This window comes from Netta rufina (assembly GCF_964035555.1).
Source record: "Netta rufina genome assembly, chromosome: 15".
Taxonomy (NCBI): domain Eukaryota; kingdom Metazoa; phylum Chordata; class Aves; order Anseriformes; family Anatidae; genus Netta; species Netta rufina.
The window spans coordinates 6,737,267-6,755,238 of NC_140138.1; the positions used below are offsets into that span (position 1 = coordinate 6,737,267).

General features: G+C 42.0%; 1 protein-coding gene across 4 annotated transcripts in view; it reads left to right on the forward strand.

The window, feature by feature from the left end:
• ADCY9 (adenylate cyclase 9) overlaps positions 1–17,972 on the forward strand; it is a 90,719-nt gene that overhangs the window by 41,394 nt on the left and 31,353 nt on the right. For 3 of the 4 annotated variants that reach the window (XR_014618882.1, XR_014618883.1, XM_084296000.1), the window contains exons 2-5: positions 1,191–1,363; positions 6,408–6,512; positions 10,748–10,965; positions 14,917–15,019. Coding sequence is in view for 2 of the 4 variants with exons in the window: in XM_084296000.1 (XP_084152126.1) it covers positions 1,191–1,363; positions 6,408–6,512; positions 10,748–10,965; positions 14,917–15,019 (599 nt within the window). In the remaining 2 variants the exon portion in view is untranslated. The remainder of the gene's footprint in view (positions 1–1,190; positions 1,364–6,407; positions 6,513–10,747; positions 10,966–14,916; positions 15,020–17,972) is intronic. The other variant, XM_084296001.1, reaches the window with a different exon arrangement.

The window sequence follows — 17,972 nt, forward strand, 5'->3', positions numbered from 1 at the left end:
TGGAGCTTGTGTCCAGCTTTTGTCCTATAGAAGGAGGCAACCAGACGCAGTAGATCGTCTTGTGCATGAGTGGTTTTGGGCATCTAAAGCCAGGAGGTTTGCTGACCTAGATGCAGGACCCAGGAGCCAGCGCAGGAGCGTCTCCTCCAAGGCCAGGCAGGGAGGGGCTGGCTTCAGAATCGCGTGGGGCAACAGCCTAGGACCCCAAAATAAGGAGCACTGCCTGGTTCAGGGAGCTGGTCCCCCCACGCTTTTTCAGTGTAGCAGTGCCTGTCCGTGCCAGGTGGGAGATTTCCCACAGAGCAGCAATAAAACTGTCTCATTTCAATTCAGGAAGGAGCATGGTGAGCAGCTCCTTCTCCATCTTTGTGCCTAGGAATAGCCCAGAATATTATAATGCAAACTATCAAGGAAGTGAAGTAGGGAATATTCTGAACCAAACTCAGATCCTCATTTTTTGAACAGATTTTCGGTACGGATCAGCTTGATGCACCACGGTATTTACCAGCCTGGCCTTTAATACAGGATCTGGCTTCCAATTATGCTTCACTTCATGCAACAGTTGCAGAGAGTGCGTGTGGGCGTATGAGAGATTGAGTTTGTTCTTTAGAAATGTGAAGTCTGCACTGACTATGAAAACCCATCAGAATTTCTAGCACTTAAACGCCATTTCCTTTTGCAATGTGCTACCAGCATTAAGCGAGCTTCACAACAGCTCTGTGAGAAATGGAGAGTGCAAGTGGAGGAAGACATGCTGGTTTTCAGAGGTAGAATATCAATCCAGACATCATTGAGAAATGTAAATCTTTTCCAGAAGTGAAGAGTTAATGTCTGATCTCAAATTACAGCTTGGAAGTGAATGCCTAAAGTCTTAGCTCTTTTTTCAAAAGTACGTGAGTAAAAATGGAATAAAGTACATGTCAGGCATGGCTGCTGCTGTGGGTTCGAGTAGTCTCTTGAATCTGGGGCAGCAGGTGTCAGGCAATCCTGGTCGCCACCACTTCACCCAGAACGTCTTTATATTCCTGGTGGTTGTTCCCAGATGCTTCTCCTTTTGTGCTGTGCTCTTGAGCTTTGATAGCGCTTTGCTAGCTACTGTATATCATATCCGATCCAAAAAAGTCTGTGCAGTCCAAAGGAGTGTTATTTTTGTCTTTCTGCAATTCTCAATGTTTATGTCTCTCCTCTAGGTTTGAAGACCTATCTGATCTCTGGTCAGAAGGTGAAGGAACCCCAGTGCAGCTGTTCACAAGCCCTGCTTCCTGGCTTGGAGTCTGGAGATGGAGCCAGGATACAGGCAACATCGTCGTCTGAGAACGCCAGCGACTTGACAAAGACTCTCAAACACGTGGAAAAACCTAAGGTAAAATGCCTAGTCCTATTGACAAGCAATCTCTAAAATAAGGTGAATGTTTTTTAAAGGTGGTTTCAGATAAATTATTTTCTTATTATTTGTATTTCGTGATCAAGAGGTCAACACTGCTTTTTCAATAGTCTTTATTTTACTGGGGAGAAAGAATCTATGCCTCCTGCAGCTACTATAACTTTTATGATTTTCTGTTTGCTGCAGCCTGTTTCTGTCTTTCCTCTATCTCATGCTGTGCACCTGTGAACCTTTTTATATGAGCATATAACAGACATCTCCACGGAAAGACAGCAGGATTGTTTGAGTGGTAGGAGAAAGCGCTTTGGTAGGCTACAAGACTGTGTTTTATCTGCTTGCTCTAGAAACCTAGAGGGCAACGATTTGTATGGAGAAACAGCTTAGAGAAATGATGACATTTTGTTATGTTCACACCTCTCACGAGAACTCTTGACAAGGAAATCTGTGAAACAATGTGTATTACTTTGAAGCTTTGCTGTTACTCTCAATCTTCCAGCTCAGAACAGATTTCCCAAACAACAGATGTCTATTCTCTGTTTTCATTTGCGCTGTGAGTTCCTCATGGTGGGTTGCCAGAGTTGGCCACTAATGCCAGGCCCGTGGGTGGCTGTCTGCAGGTCGCTGTCCTTAGACTTAGTGAATTTGGTCCTGGGAAGAGCTCTTTATATTTAGGTGGTAGAGCAAGTGACTTTCATGGCATGCTGTCTGGATCAGCAGAGCATGGTTCAGGCACCTCTACCCTGCTTCTGTGCTTGGTTTTAGTTTTGCAGTAAAAATACGGGATCACAGTGTGATAAACTGGAAGGCTGGTCTGCAGATAAGGACCAAAGTTAAGCGATTTCCTTACAGAGCAAGCTGGGGCTGTATAACTACAGAAGGTAGCATAGCCATCGTTGTCCTTCCCAAAATATGCAGTGTGAGGTTTGGCTCGTCTCAAGTTGTTGGTGACACCTTTCTATTCCTACTGCTGTGTAAGTAAGAACTGGATGGCATATTTGGCATCCCTCGGGCACCAGCTTGCCAGCTCTCTCTCATCTTTCAATGAAGGGACTGACACAAAATGTAGGAGAACACAGCGCAGGGCTGTCAGGGGATGCCTGTACAAATGAGTCTGTGCTGCCTGGTGCATGGCCACACAGAGATACTGCTGAGGCCATAAGGGGTAGGAGCTTATGTGTTTCAAGTAGTGAGGAGAGAAAACGAGGATGCCTTGTTAACCTGATGGGTTAGGTTGGACTAGATGGTCCCCGGAGGTCCCTTCCACCTCGGAACCTCGGCTGTTCTGTGATTCTGGGACAGCAAAGTAAGCTTTAACCGCAGGGCAGCAAAACTACAGCAAGATGATCTTGGGGGTCTTTTCCAACCTGAATGATTCTGTGGTTCTAACACTGATCTGCTGTCATGTGGGTAGGCACTTACTTCTCTACGTGTTTTCTGAAACAAGAGCGTGACTTACTCAGCAGAAGTGTGCATCACTTCCTAAACAGCTAGTGTGCCACGTTCGGATGTGCTGCTGGCCCGCGCTCTGCTGCTCATCGCCTCTCTGCCTCTGGTCTGGGGCCATCCTGGCTGGGTGTTAATTGCTGTTTAAATGCTCACACTGTTCTTCACTGCACAGAAGTGCAAACATGACTATCCAGATAAGTGAAGAAGAGGCTCACACTGGCTGTCCAAGAAGGGAAGCTGCTTCAGAAGAGCATCTAGGACAAGTGCCAGCTTAGTTTCAGCCTTCTCAGACACCCTATCTACAGCGGTGCTAAAGCTACTGCATCGAGTTTATGCTTATAGGTACCTGTTTCTATTCATCACCACAAGCACTGGAGGTCTCCTGAGGGATTTTGCAAATGGCCAGACAACACCTTGAAAATACTGTGCCTGATTGCCCAAAACAGATTGATGCTGCAGTGAATTTTGAATGGCCCCAAACTCCTCTTCCCCTGCAGTCTGATAAGTATCCATATAACGCATGCCCCAAAATACGACAGAATGTGTACGCCACAGTGATAAAGCAGTCATGTGAAGGCTCAGCACTTATTTAAAAAAAAATGCTCTGCTGCCGTAGTTGCAGTATAGGAGTGCAAGATGCTCTTGCTTCTCGCAGCAGGGCTAGGTGCAGGTACTCCAAGCTCTGCAGCACACTCTCAAGTGTGGATGTGCTCCAGCCTTCTGCCCTCTGGGTAGTCTGTTATGGCAGACTGTGGACCGAGAGGGTTGGGTCAAGCATTTAGGAAATCTGTAATTAGCCAGCCATGCTAGAACAGGTCTTACGATATTAAAATAATAATAATAATAATAATAAATTAGAATATATTTTTAAAATCCTCACAAAGAACAGATGTGCAATTTAATCACAGATCATGCACAGTTTCTGAAAAGGAGTGGGTTTCTTTTATACGGTGTTTTTCTTTTAAAGCCTGCAGCTTGCTGGTAGGGTCTGGAGTGATAATTTGCAGAAGAATCATGACTTACATGCCAACTGTTTTAAATACAAAGCTGTAAACAGTGTCAGTGTGGGAGGAGATGACTCCAACTCTGCAAAAGAGACTAAGTAGGAGGGGCAAAATTGTAGGCAAGCTGAAATATTTTTGTTCCAAAGGGAATAAGTGGCCATATTGCATGGAAAGGATGACTTTCACCTTTTGGGCTTGAACGGATGTTCTAGTGGACAAGGTCTGTTAAGGAAGGTCAGGAAGGAAAGTGCAACAGTAATTGATCCATGAAAGGGATTGTATTTCCTCCTCTCCTCCACTATGTCTGCATTTAATTTGATTGCAAATCTCATTGCAGCATGGATATCAATAAAAGGCATTTCAGGTCATGAAGTGGGTATGTAACCAAAACACCGAGGAAAGATGCTGAAAACATTAAGTAGCAGCTGATTTTTGTATGAAAACGCTGTAACTTGCTCAGCCGTTTTTGGTATTGGTTTATTTTATCTATCATGTATTTTGAAATCCCATACTTGACTGAGAATTATAGGCTTTTTGTAAAAAAATGTCATTATCAACTCAGTATGAAAACAGAAAGTACTTCTGCTTGTTTTGGTGTTTGCTGAAAGTGCATTAATGCATTATTCATCGTGGCTGGCCACAAACGCACGGAGCTTGTGCGAGTGTCTGCAGTAGAGAATTAAGTTTATGATACTGACTTGAACCCATGGGGTAGGTCAGATAACCTCCCATCTCTTTTCCAAAAGACAGGCTTCTTTTCTGAGATTTTTGTCTTCTGCTTTAACCCTAGGAGCTAAACATGCGATTTGGTCCTGCTGGTTTAGTAGCAAGATCAAATGGGGAGTATTTTTTTTATTTTTGATGTTTGAGGTATTTCATTTTTATTATCACCGTTAACTGACTTCTGCAATGCTTAAGTCTACTAGCTATCATTCTAGGAACATAGAAAGCTTGTTACTCCTTGGTCATGTTCAATTTTAAAGTCATTTAATAATGCTTTCTGCAAAGTGGTTAAGGCATTCATGATACTTGATATTTTTTTTAAACAAAACCATTTAGGAAACAGCTTCATTCTTTTTTCCAGTATGCTGTTACTTGGTCAGGCTGTACCGCTTCAAAATTGGATGAAACTTGCTCACCTGTTGCCAGATTAAGGCACTTGTAGGTAATTTGAGTGCCTCAGCCCAGCCCATGCTCCCGAGGAGCCTTGGGTGTGATGGTCACGGTCTGCTGGCTGCTAAGCAGGCTCAGAGCCTTCATGACAGCCTTTGAGAGATACATGGTTGAACGATGGGTGGAGCAGCAGTCCCAGGAAGAAGTGCCACACCATAATAACCTTCAAAATTAAGACTTCTGAATCTTTTTTGATATTCAGGTGTGACAAGAGGCAAAAAAAAAAAAAGGGGCACTGGGTGAAAATTCAATTCTGAAAAGAGAAACATGCTGGTCTTTGAAATAGGGAGCAAACCTGAAGGGAGAAGCTGTTGTGTTTTTGGTCCAGCTGTGGTATTTTGGATGGAAGCTTGCACCAGTCCCTCCTGAGCTCAAAATAAATAGATAAAAGGGACATGGGGTGTTGACTTCGGGATGAAATGCTCAAGTGGCTTGTTGGAAATTTCAAGAAGTTCTTTTGTGGATAACCCACCAACAGGTAGTGTAGTGTGCTGAATTTAGCATGCTGTTCCCAGTGACTGGTGTATCTGTACCCATTCGTAGTCTTCTGGCAAGCCTGGTAACAACAAACTGTCTGAAGAGCATAGGAATTGTCAACAGGGATCAGATATAGGGTTCCTCTCGTGCAGTATCCTGTCCCTACATGGTGAGTACAAGAGAAAAGTTTGAAGGACTTTGCAAAAGAAAATACAGGGTTAATTAGAGAAGATCCCATTTTAATTCGGTGGGACAGGTTGTTTTAAAAGCTGAACTGTGACCTTTTACGTTGCTTCCAAAATGCGTAACCTATAACTATTAGGAGTGTTGATGGTTTTGCTTTCCTTGTTTCCTGTGATGTTTGCTCAGTGTTTGGCTTCAACGGTATAACACAGCCACAGCTCCAGTCCCCTGTCTTACAGAGCTGTATGAAAAAGTATTCTTTATTATTTTCAGATTTGTTACTTTTCCATTTTTCTGTGCTGTTTGTAACAGACCATGGTGTTTTGTGCTTTTTGAATATGCTGCATTCTGTGCTAAGTCCTCCCTCAGCTGGTCATAATGCCATTCAGATCCTTTTGCAGACCCTTTTCAAACAAGAAAATTGCACTTCTCTCGCTGAAGAATATTTCTTTCTTTTTAGGGTACTCCTTTACCAGAGAGTAGTGATTACAGAATATCTGTGATTTTACACCAGTAAATCTTTCCTGGATTAGATTTAGCTTTAGTAAGCAAAAAATCTATGATTTGTTTTTGAAATGGTGGATTCTGGTCCTTTCAAATTTTGCTCCCTGTTTCCCTTTCTGTTGCTTTGTTTATCTTTTAACCATGCAGCAAGCATATAAGCAGGCCACATTATAAATTGCATACCATTACGAGGACACCAGAATGTTCCTGGCTAAATTTTTTTTGTCTCATTGCAGCCTTGCCCTTCATGTAGTACCACCCTTGCACCCCACTGCGATGTCAGCATAGATGAAGGAGCTATCCAAAATGGTTGTCAGGATGAGCATAAAAACAGTACAAAGGTAATTCGAGTATTTATCACTTCCCTTCTTTCCCCTTATTTCTCTGCTTCAGTTAGCTTTCTCAGCTTTGCACAGCTATTGCTTTATTCAAGCTCCTAAGCAGCAGAACCAGTTTTGAGCAGTTGTATTCCAAACTTTAGTTGGCCCCCCCGCACACCCTAATTTTTCAAAACAATTAGTAATTTTATGGGCCAGTTTGAGAAGGATCTAAAAGTTGGGCTCTTTAAATTAATGCTGAGGCCAGCCAATGAAAGAGGCACAAACAACACTACCAGCATCTCCATCGCTTACACCAGTCACCGTGTGTCACTTAGCCACAAGTCACACACCTGTGTCTTGCCATTGTCTTCTGTATCATAGCTCTAAAACACGGTCATTCCTGTTCATGCCCACAGCTGATATTCACAGCACCTGAGTCCATTCACATCCTTTTTCAGACAAATAGAGCATCTTACATATTCAGCATGCTGCTGCCAGGGTTGTTTTCCTTGCTTGTTGCTTAGATATTCTTACCGAAGCCACCTACTCCCTCTACAGTACCAGACATGGCCTATTTGTTGTCTTGTTTGTGGCCTTTGTAGCCTCCCTGCTCTGCCTGTCATCTCTTCCCCCTTTCCAGAAAATTAAGCTCCCACCTAAATGCAGACTGGATGCCAGAGCTCATCAGCTCTCTGTTATATTTTCAGATAAGTTTTAATGCTTCTCCTCACTGGGGAGATCACTTTATAACTATTCTCAGAGATAGCTATCTGGTTGTTTTCCTCCTCATCTGTCTGTAGAACTCTTCTGGTGTACAGAGCTAACAAAAAAACTTGCCAGCATTTTTGTAAATGGTATGTAGCACAGTAGGCCATGTTCTGTGCTGGGGTTCCTAGGAAACAGCCTAAGAAAAAAAAATACTAATCTCTTCAGCTCTCAGGAAGATAGAGCAGGGTGGCCAGCAGGTACTGGTCTCAGAACAGCATGAGATCTTCGAGACAGAAAACATTGTGGGAGATCTTCCCAGATGGTGAGCATGAGATGCTGCTTCCCAGGCTGCTTCTGCCCACGTGCCAGGGGTCTCCAGGAACAGACTGCAAACAGAGATTTTCCTCCCAGTAACAACCACCTGTTATCAGATATTGTCTTCATCAGAATTATTCTTTAAAGTTTCTTCCTACTGCAGCTATCTTAGCCTCATGTATGTTAATCACGTGGGGGATGACCCTTGCTTGGAAGAGGCCTGTCCAGTGCTGAAAAAAATATCAGTAACGTCATTGGAAGAAATAAGCTGGTGGAAACCAGATCATATGTCCCTCATGTATTCACAAGTTGCTGCCCCAAAAACTGGACCAGCTAAGTGGCTATCCAGTGAGTCTGGGATGCCCATTTAAATGAAAGCTTAAACAGGTACATGTACAATGCTGCATGGCATTTGATTTCCAGATCTTCTTTGTAGTCTCAGCTTTCTTAGGAAGAGCCCTCAGCTCCCTCTGCTCACCTCTGTTCTCTCCCCACACTGTCACTGCACCTGGCCCTGCAGCATTCATGTCCCCTCCTGTTCTCTTATCTCCCAAAACACTGTTAACCACCTCCTTGGACCCTAGTGTCCTTTGGAGCCCCCACGTCTCTTCGTGAGGGGAGCAGTCCTGTGGTGCGTCACATCTCTGAGTACTCAGGAGAACTGCACGGCCCATGGCTCCCAGAACCCACAGTAGCACTGGAGCTAACAGCATTTATTAAACAGGGATTTTCTCCTTACAAGCAAGCAGTTTCAAACTCTAATCCCCTCCTGTTAAGATTAACAGAGTGGAGACAGCACAGGAAAACCTTGAGCTGACCAAAGGGAAGAATTTTCTTAGGGATTTGAGCCTTTGCCAAAGAGCTGAAGAGAAAAGGCCAAGAGAAGTCCATGCTGACCTTCTCTGAAAGAGCAGAAATTTTCACTGCATTCTTCAGATGAACTCGAAGAACAGTCAGGGAAAGCAAACAGTACACATATCTTTTCTCTGAGCTGCCCAGACAAAAAAAGCTGTGTTTCCTCCTTTACTGCTTTTCAAGTAAAACAGGGTGAGGAAAAGGAGAAAGATTCTTTACAGAGAGAAGGGTGATAACTGTGACCTTCATTTTTCTAGGCCTCAATTTTTTTTCTGCAAAGTGCTCTCAGCAAATACAATCTTTAGCACTAAAAAAACAAACAGCAGCAATGAAGAACCTTCACTTCAGGCACTTGTTTGACAGTTCTCCTTGCCTCGGGAGCAGCGGTCGCTCCGGCCGGCACTGCCGTGCCCTCTGCTCCTCCGGGCGGGCTGGGTGACCTGCTCTGGCTGCTGGAGGGCTTGTTTGGAAGCTGTTGAATGCTGTCCCGTAGAAGAGACACTGGAGACCTTTGGTGGTGACCAGGAGAGTGCCCTTCTGTCACACTCACAAGTGCCTGTCCAGTCCAAGAGATACGCGTTGCTGAAATCACCTTTCTCTTCTGTTGCTTACGTTCCTTAGCAAAACATTGGCAGCACACCAAGGTAACTACTAAATTTCCCTATTATACTTCATCAGCTGCTGTCGCTGTACCATGAACACCTGCAAGCTGCCAAAACAGCTTGTAAGTCTTGAGTCACAATAGGGACAAGGCTGGGAATCCTGTCCTCTCCGTGCTCCACTCCTCCTGCTGGGCAGCCAGTGCAGAGGAGTCCTGTGTCCTGCCAGGGCAGGGGGAAAGGGGAGAGCAGTCTGCCTCCTTCCTGCCTTTCCTCCTGTTTGCTATGGCTGTGGGGCAGAGCAGGTCTTCCTTTCACTATGGCAGTTTTGATGGGGATGGGGAGCCGAGCCCAAGTGCCTTCTGACTCTTCCCTGCTCAAGGTGATGTTCTGCTGCTGCTGCTGTCTCATGTCTTCGCTGGTAATTATTTGTGAAAGCAGTGATGCATGAAAGTTTTTAACATGCCCAGTGTTTGTGTTTTTATGTTTGTTCAACTAGAAAATGGATACCAGAAATGCTTATGTTAGAAAAATGCTTCTTTTTTGTTGTAACATCTTCCTGTTAAAAACTAGGAATAATATATTAAGTGGCCTGTGCACCTTCAGTTATACCTGCCTGTGTTCACGTTCCTCATTTGTTTTACAGCCTAGAGACACAAGGAGATTCAATTAATTTTGCACAGGCAGCTAGAAATCTGGTATTTCTCAGCCTTAGCTAAGTTGATTTTACAATCTAAGGAACATATTTCAGTGCGTGATTGGGTGGTGTGATATTTATGGTCACTGCAGTGGCATCCAAGAATAGTCCTCTGGAGGAGCTAGTCACTGCTGTGCTGACTGCTCTACAGGCAGAAATGAAGAAACTTCTGTCATGAGTGGGTTTCAGGATGAAGATGAATGATAAATGATAAGACGTGGAGGGAGGAGATGAACATTCAAATATGCAAAGTTTTGATACATGTTTGTATTTGAAAATTGTAAAATGATCTTGACTAACTGCAGCTCACTTTCATTCTAGCTGTATTTAGCTGTCTAATTCCTTGGACTTGCTTCAGTGCACATTGGTCTAGATCAAACAAAATGTAAAGGAAGAACTTCATGTTCCATGAAAATAGAATCATTTTTGGTTCAAACTTATTTTTATTCCGAAATGAATGACAGCAGAATTGCTGATACTGTGCACTTCAACTGTACTGCAAGCTGGTGTCAAAATTTAAAAGTACATTATTAATGGTAAAAGAACTATATCTTAGTGAGGAAAATGTGGTTTCAGTTGCAGAATATTTTTGTAGGATAATGAGCTGTACAAAAGGTCTGTTCAGATACGGCTGTTCCATCTTTCTGGGAAAGCAGTGAGGCTACAGTGGACAGTGGCAGGATCAGCAAGGCTGGCAGAGTTAATTGTCTCATGACCTGTGGAAAGATAGTACAGTTAAAGAAGGTATTTGAAAAGATTTTGAGAAGAATCTTGACCTGAAGATGAGTGAATGAAGTTTTGGTCTATCATTGGTCTTCACTGCATGTGTGAAAATGTAATTTGCTTTCTGATGCCTTGGAAACAGGGACATAAAAAGCAAAAAGACAACAACACCTAAAGAGGCGTGCGCTTCTAGCAGACATGAATGATTTTAAGGCAGGTGGAGGTAGGTCTTTGACATGATCACATAAAAGTTCAGCGTGCTGAGGGAGGAATTTTTGACTTTTGCTCCATTAAATCTCTCCTGTCTGCTTTCTCAACCATTCATGTTCCCTGTGTATCTTTTGCTTTCTGTCATGCAGGCTCCAGGAGGCCATAGTCCAAAGACTCAGAATGGACTTTTGAGTCCTCCACAAGAAGAAAAGCTGAGCAACAGTCAAACCTCGCTTTACGAAATGTTGCAAGAGAAAGGAAGATGGGGGGGCGTGAGTCTGGATCAATCAGCCCTCCTTCCTTTGAGGTTCAAAAACATCAGAGAAAAGACAGATGCTCACTTTGTCGATGTGATTAAAGAAGACAGGTAAGGAAAATGGAGCTGCACAAAGAAAAGGTATATAAAGAAAGAAAAGGCATTAACAGAGGTCCCGTATCTGTAATCAGCATTTGTGTGCTTTTTGTTTCATGTCAATAATTATTGTAAACATACTATAACATGCTGTATGTTTTCTGATCTTAGTCTGTCTTCTGTTTAACCTATAGTAGGAACTTGAACTCAAAAACATTCTGCTCAGGAATATGTAAAGCTGGGTTTTTCATCATTTTTTTTTCTGTGGTTAACAGACATTCTTCATTCAAGCCTTTGAAAAGGAAAAACATTCTTTCAGTGACTTGTTAAAGAGTTGAACTCTTTCATCTTTGCATTCAAAACTCCTCATAATACACATATTATGTACCTTCATCTGCAACTGAAACTGTAATATATAACCTGAACCACAAAACTCAAATTTTTGTATTGCAAGAGAACAACATCTGATAATATTGCATGACTAATACCTAGAAATCACATTTGGCTTGGAAGCAGAATTAATAGGAGTGAATTCTCATTCTACCTACAGCGTTTTGTAAAGTTAGTCTCTCTCCCCATTTCATACAAAAAGACTTGTTTTGGGCAGAGGCAAATATGTTCTTCAGAATTCAACACTGTTTGATTTTGTAAACACACAGCCGTATCTCCCTTATTATGGCAGTGATTTGACTGGATCAGCTAAACAGACAACTTAGTTTTGTTATTATTTATGGCTATTCTTATTTTTGCTTCACTGCTTCCACTGAGATTAGGGACATTTTATCTAAATATCCTTGAAACTGTATGCTCGTATATACTCTGTTTGGAACAGGGACAGCGTTGTCTTAACTGGAAACATGACCAAAGCAGGGAGAAGTGAAAGAGGGACAAAAGTCCTTCTCCAGCCTCTTCTTCTCTTGTTCTTTTTCGTTTTGTTTTTGTTTTTTGGTTGGTATTTTTTTGTTGTTACTGTGTTTTATTTTTTTTTCAGATTGCCTTTCTCCTGGGGCCAACCTCTGTAAAAATCTAGGTTCCTTGTTGTGTGTGTGTTCTGTCATTAGTGGCTGAGAACAGGTGCTAAGCTGATACTTCAAAATATTAGAAGACGGAATGATTGTGAAAGTCCAAATGTTTGCAGAAATCAGGAAAAACAAATTGGATTTTTGTTTAAAATGTAACCAGCATCCTGCAAATTTTAAGTTACAGAAGCAGCTTAATTTATGCCAGTGGACTGCTAGATACCCACCTCCAGCTCTTGTATTCATGGAACTTTCCTCCTCCACATACAAAATGGATACTTCTTCAGAAAAGGAAAAAGTGGGACCATGATGTGACATCAGTCAAAGCCTAGCTTTTTTTTTTTTTTTCTCAATTAAATATCATCATTACCATATTAAGTGGGCCATTTCTTGTTGCCAGGGAAACTTCTCTGCTGAGTTTGGTTCATGTAAACATAACTTTCCAAAAATAATCTCCTGATTAATTAGGTCTATTCAAAATGGTTTAAGCCTACCGTTTTATATCAATCCTTTTTAACATTTCTTAGTGTTAAGTTATAGGTAATGAGTCATTTAAGAAACATGTTTGATCCCCTACTGTAAAACGTAATATATTGTTGGTCTCAAATTTAGTATCGATGAGGATGGTTGAATGGGAAATCTGAGTTTTCTCAGCGAGTGGGGTGAAATCCAAACTTCCACTTGGTCATCTTACATGAAGATTCACATCATTCACAGTAATAATTACTGGAATGTTGCTGCTTTGCTTTCATGTTACTGCAAACCCAACAGCAGTGAGTGAGAGCTTCTCTTCATATTGGGTAGTGACTTGCACCATGTTGCATGATGCAGGTGTTCTGATCTGCAATGTAAATTAGGCATCACATTCACAGATGTCTAACCTAGATATGGTGATTAGGTGTTTAAATTAATCATGCAAGCTTCCTGTACAGCTGGGAAGAGTTAAACATATCCTAGGGACGATTCAGGAGCCTGCACACTGCACAGCTGCCTAGGGCTGGGTGTGAGAAAGTGTTGGACGCTGGTGGTGTTTGTCATGCCCCAGCCTCTTCTGGAGTTCAGGTGTGTGTCTGAGAGTTTCACAACCGGCTGCTGGGCTCTTTGTGTGCCCAGATTTTGCCTTGGAGTTGTTATCTCAGCACAGTTCCAGTCATTTATAAAAACAATAGCAATAAAGCCAGTGTTAGTGTAGCATTTTTCTATTATTGCGTTACACAGGAATCCTTTCCATGTAAGTTACTGGCTTGCCTTTTCTTAGAAATTGATTATAAGTATTTCACACAGTGCATAGTTTGAGCTTTAACTCTGGCTTTACTACAACCACTATGAAAATACCATGCTTTGTTCATTGCAATCTGCATGCTACCATGTATTTTAGAAGAAAACTGTAGTATAAGAGGTAGTAAGAGTAGTAAGTGGGTCTTGTTGTTCCTTGAGAGCATCCTGTAATGTTTTTTAATATATTGGCCAAAACCAGAGTGTTGAAAGGATGTAAAGTATCTGCCATATTCTTGGTTGAAGTCTTTTGTCTTCTAGAGCCTCAGTCTAGCAGTGTGTATGTTTGGTTGGTCTTGCATCTTGAGAAAAAATGTTTCCCACATGCTATCTTGTATTGGGAAGTTTGGGCGTTTAAAAAATCTCTGCCAGTGGTACAAAAAAAATAAAATGCAGGTACAGACTAGCTTTCTAGGGTCTTTCAGCTTCTTCAGTTATTTGGAATTTGGTCTTGTGCATCTCGTGGCCTTTGTTTAGAGTTAGCAACTGCAAAATAGTCCACTCAAATTTTTGCTCAGGTGCTATGTTTTTTGATGTAGTGCTTGGAAAGAAGCAGTCCCATGTCAGATTCTACGGCAGTTTTTAAAACAGTGCATTATATATAACGAGTGGAATCAGTTGCCTGAAAACGAATAGAGATTCGTAAGGAGAGCGTGTGTTCTGAAGTCTCAGATTAGGATGACAGAAGAGAGAGTGACAGACTATCCCAGGAATAAATTTGGGTAAGCAAGCCTGACCATCAGGCACAAAGCAGTCTGTGCTGACTAAGTTGAGTCCTTCCAGCTCTTTGACACCTACTAGAGAAAGAAGAGGTTTGCAGATCAAGTGTCATAGATATCACCAGAGAATTTCTTTCACAGGCTTCTTACAACTAATGTAGAACTCAAAAAATGCTCTTTTTTTTTTGCTCTGGAAGGTAGGAAATAGAAACAACTTTTTAATGTTTAAGGCCCTTTTGTATTTGTGCTGCACCTGGCACTGAAAGATAAGGTGAACGAATAAATGAACACCCTGTGGTAGATGCTGCCTACTGGTTCATTAGTTCTAGTAAGCTCATTTCATTAGTTGTTAGTGCCTTTGTTGATGATTCTGGAGATTTCAATTTTTCCATTGCAGAAGTAAATTCAAGCCATCCATCATCTTGGGTTACATTTTTCTGCAGCCTGGATCGTTAAGCAAATGTTCCCAGCTGAGTTACTGAGATATTTTAGTGTCTTTGAAATAACAAGACGGTGCTGTTTTCTAAAATGGACAAATTTGTCACCTTTATCATCCTTGGCTTGCTTTGTCCAATGGAATTCCATCCAAGACATAAATATCCCACGGCCACGCGTCTCCTAAGGTTGTGCACCTGTAGCAGCAATTAACCTTTACTATCAGCTAGCTTATATTACACTTACCTGTAGCCATCTGCAGTTATAGCTGTTAAGTTTCTGGAAGAGCTTGTTAGTGTCTTCCTGAAAATATAAAAGTTTGCTCTGTCATGGTTTTGTAAAATATTTCCTTTGACTGAGCGAGGATAAGGAGGTACCACGGTGGCTGAGAGCAAAGGAGAACTACAGGAACTGCAAATGCAAGTGCCTCCATCCCTGGAAGAAGAAACCACAGAATGGTGGGGCTCTGAAAGCACTACAGCTGAATAAACTGATGCTGAACTGTCTTTTCTCTTTAGCCTCATGAAAGACTACTTCTTTAAACCTCCTATTAACAAGCTGAGCCTGAACTTCTTGGATCAGGATCTGGAGATGGCCTACAGGACAAGCTATCAGGAAGAGGTGAGTTTCTCCTGGCATTGGTTTTCTTCTGTAATCCATTCAAGTAATGTCTGTAATTGTTTTTAACACATTTCATCGCAGTTGATGACAAGGGTTATGAAATGTCAAGTGGGATTTACTACTCAGTATTGCTGCCTCTGAAAACAGTCTCAGTTTACCTGTCTTGTGCCATGTCCTGAGTCTAGTCCAAGATTTGGGTTGGAAATACGTTTTCACAACCCACCAGGATACACTAATCACTTCCCTTGCCTTTTCTCCATTTTCAAGTTAATGTTTCAAGGCTTTAGGCAGCTCAGAGAACTGTAAATGACTACTTGCCTACTTATTAAATGTCCTGACTTTGAGAATGGTATTTTTGAATTTGATTCTTGCCGCAGCCTCCTGGTTATCTCAGTGATACCCAAATCTGATGTGAACTCAGTATTATAAGTTCTGTAAATGCGTTGCATTCAAAAACAGGCAGTTCAAAACACTGTGTAACTGTAAGGAACAGGGTGTAAATTGTGAGGAACTTGGTGCATTCTTCAGGATTTTGCAGTGAGTATAAAAAGTCCTTTACCCCCTTGGGAGCTAGTAGTTCTGCAGACTTTACCCGTCAGTAGATATTTTTGCTGGGTTGATATGAACTAGCAAGATGTTGTAAGTTTGCATGTAGCAACGATAGACATCAGTACTAACTGAGGTTGCATTTCCACGAGTGGCTGAAAAGGTACTGCCAAAAGAGGGCAATTGCTCTCCCACCTTGTTCCTACTGCTCCCTGCTCCTGCTAATGGCTCTGGTGCTTACCACACTTCCCTGCTGTGATCCAGTTCATTTTAGTAACTTAGCATAAAATATTCATGTTTTGTTTTGCTGTTTGGGGCTTTTCTTTTTTTTTCCCCCTCTACTTTCTGCTGTCTTGGGATTGAACCAGCAGCTTGCTGAGTGCCAGAGGGTCTGGGAGCAGGAAGGGTTGGGCCCTGTCCTTGAGCAGTGCTGAGCTGTGAGGCTGGGTCGCACATCTGGCAGGGTTCCCACCATGATAAACGAAGGTGTTGATTCTCTCTTCTCCCAGTTTACCCTGTATCTGAGGAAAGGTAGGATTTCTGCTTCACTGCTTGTTGCTCTCTACTTGTAGGCTGCTTTCTGTGCTGGGCAGTGCTTCCACACTGTCCTTGGCAGCAGCCCCTCTTTGGTTGGTTTCTACTTTTTACAAATGAAATGAGGTGTAACTTTTTCTTTTTCCTCTTTTTTTTTTTTTTTTTTTTTTAACATAAGGGAAGCATAGTAGTGATGCAGTTCAATTCATTCACCTTGTTCAGGAACTTTATGCTCACCCTGCAGCACTTTTTCATTGGTATCTCTCTGAATAAAGCTCATCCAGCAGCAATAGGGAGAAGCTTCCTGTGGGTGACATTCACATTGATGAAGTTATATCTACAGCAGTGTATTACATCTACTCATATCCTGGATTGAGTACTACAGGAGAGCAAACCAAGAGTAGTTTGTGCTCTTTTGATACATGAATTATTGGTATTATATATATATATAATGATTATTATATATATATACATGAATTGATACAGAGTTTACATGGTATTCATATCAGTGTGTGTGTGTACCTACATGTGCACACACAGACCCCTGTTTGCCTGCTCAATTTGTACAAACTATACAGAAAACAGTAAATCAAAATCTTTCCAACTGAAAGATTGGAAAGAGAAGAAAAGCAGTGATAGTCAAGCACATTCAGATTGATCTAGTAATGTGGGTGTGCAGGAAATTGATAGAGGAAGGAGAAGGAATGAGGTCTGTGCGTTTTCTTGGTGGTAAGCTGCTCATTTGAAAATTATTACGTAAACCTACCTGAAAATGGGAACCTTATTTTGTAATAGCAACTGTGCAGCACTGGGGCAAAACTTGTTAAAGCCTTAGTATTAGCACAGTACTGGTCCAAAACGAAACAACAAAAATCTCTTGGGGAGCGAAGCGATTGTAGCATTGCTGGTTGTTGAAATGCCTCGCAGATCGCTGTTGCTGAACGCAACTTCCAGCTCCAGCGAGTTCACCTCTAATTACACGGTGCCAGCTGCATGATTGCTTTGTGATCATTCCTAAGTGTCTCCACGTCCCGAGAGCTTGCTTAGCCTGTTCTTGTTTGGAAATTAAGGCACTACTTAACACTGTTAGGGCATCCTTAACTCTGTCACTTTAGGATGCAGTGCTGATTTCCTTAATTCAATTTGTGCGACTGTGTATGGACTACAGAGATTCTGCTACAGTTCAGATTAAAAGGTAATTTTGGCCCTGAAACAAAACTCAATGAATACATTAGGTTGTAGAGAGCTACAAATGAAGAACAAGTTCATTTTGCTATGCTGCTGAGTGCCGATAATGTTCTGAGGAGTGAAAGAAATGTCCAAATGAAAGCAGAGTACAAGACTGCAGTATTCAAACAGGACTACTTCATGGCATTATCAATAGCATACTTCTCATTTTTCTTTGGAATTTGTTTTCTGCTGTCCCTCAGGAAGATACAAACACTCGTAAGACTGCGCTTAGTGGAATAAGCCAGGGCACGGAGCTCATGGTCTGGTTTTCAGCTGGACTGGCCAAACCAGCACACACTGCAGCTGTGCCAGCACATGGTGGGGTGGGGATGTGTGGTGAAGGGTTGCTTACAGCAGAGAGTTACTTGGAGTCCTGGCCTTAGATCAGTTCAGGTTACATAGCGTCCCGATTGCTGCTTTTAGGCTTGTCTGAAAGGGAGATGTGAGCTCTGCCACGGTGAACTAACTCTTTCTGTTGAGTGGTGCTTGGAGGGTTTTCTTCAAGAACGCCTGGAACCAGAAAGCTTTTTTTTTTTTTTTTTTTTTTTTTTTACTGTTTTAAGTTCTACTGTTATTTTAAACGAAAATACTTGAAGAAAACTTCTGATAGCTTTCTCTGCTAGCAATTAGTTTTTTATGTTCC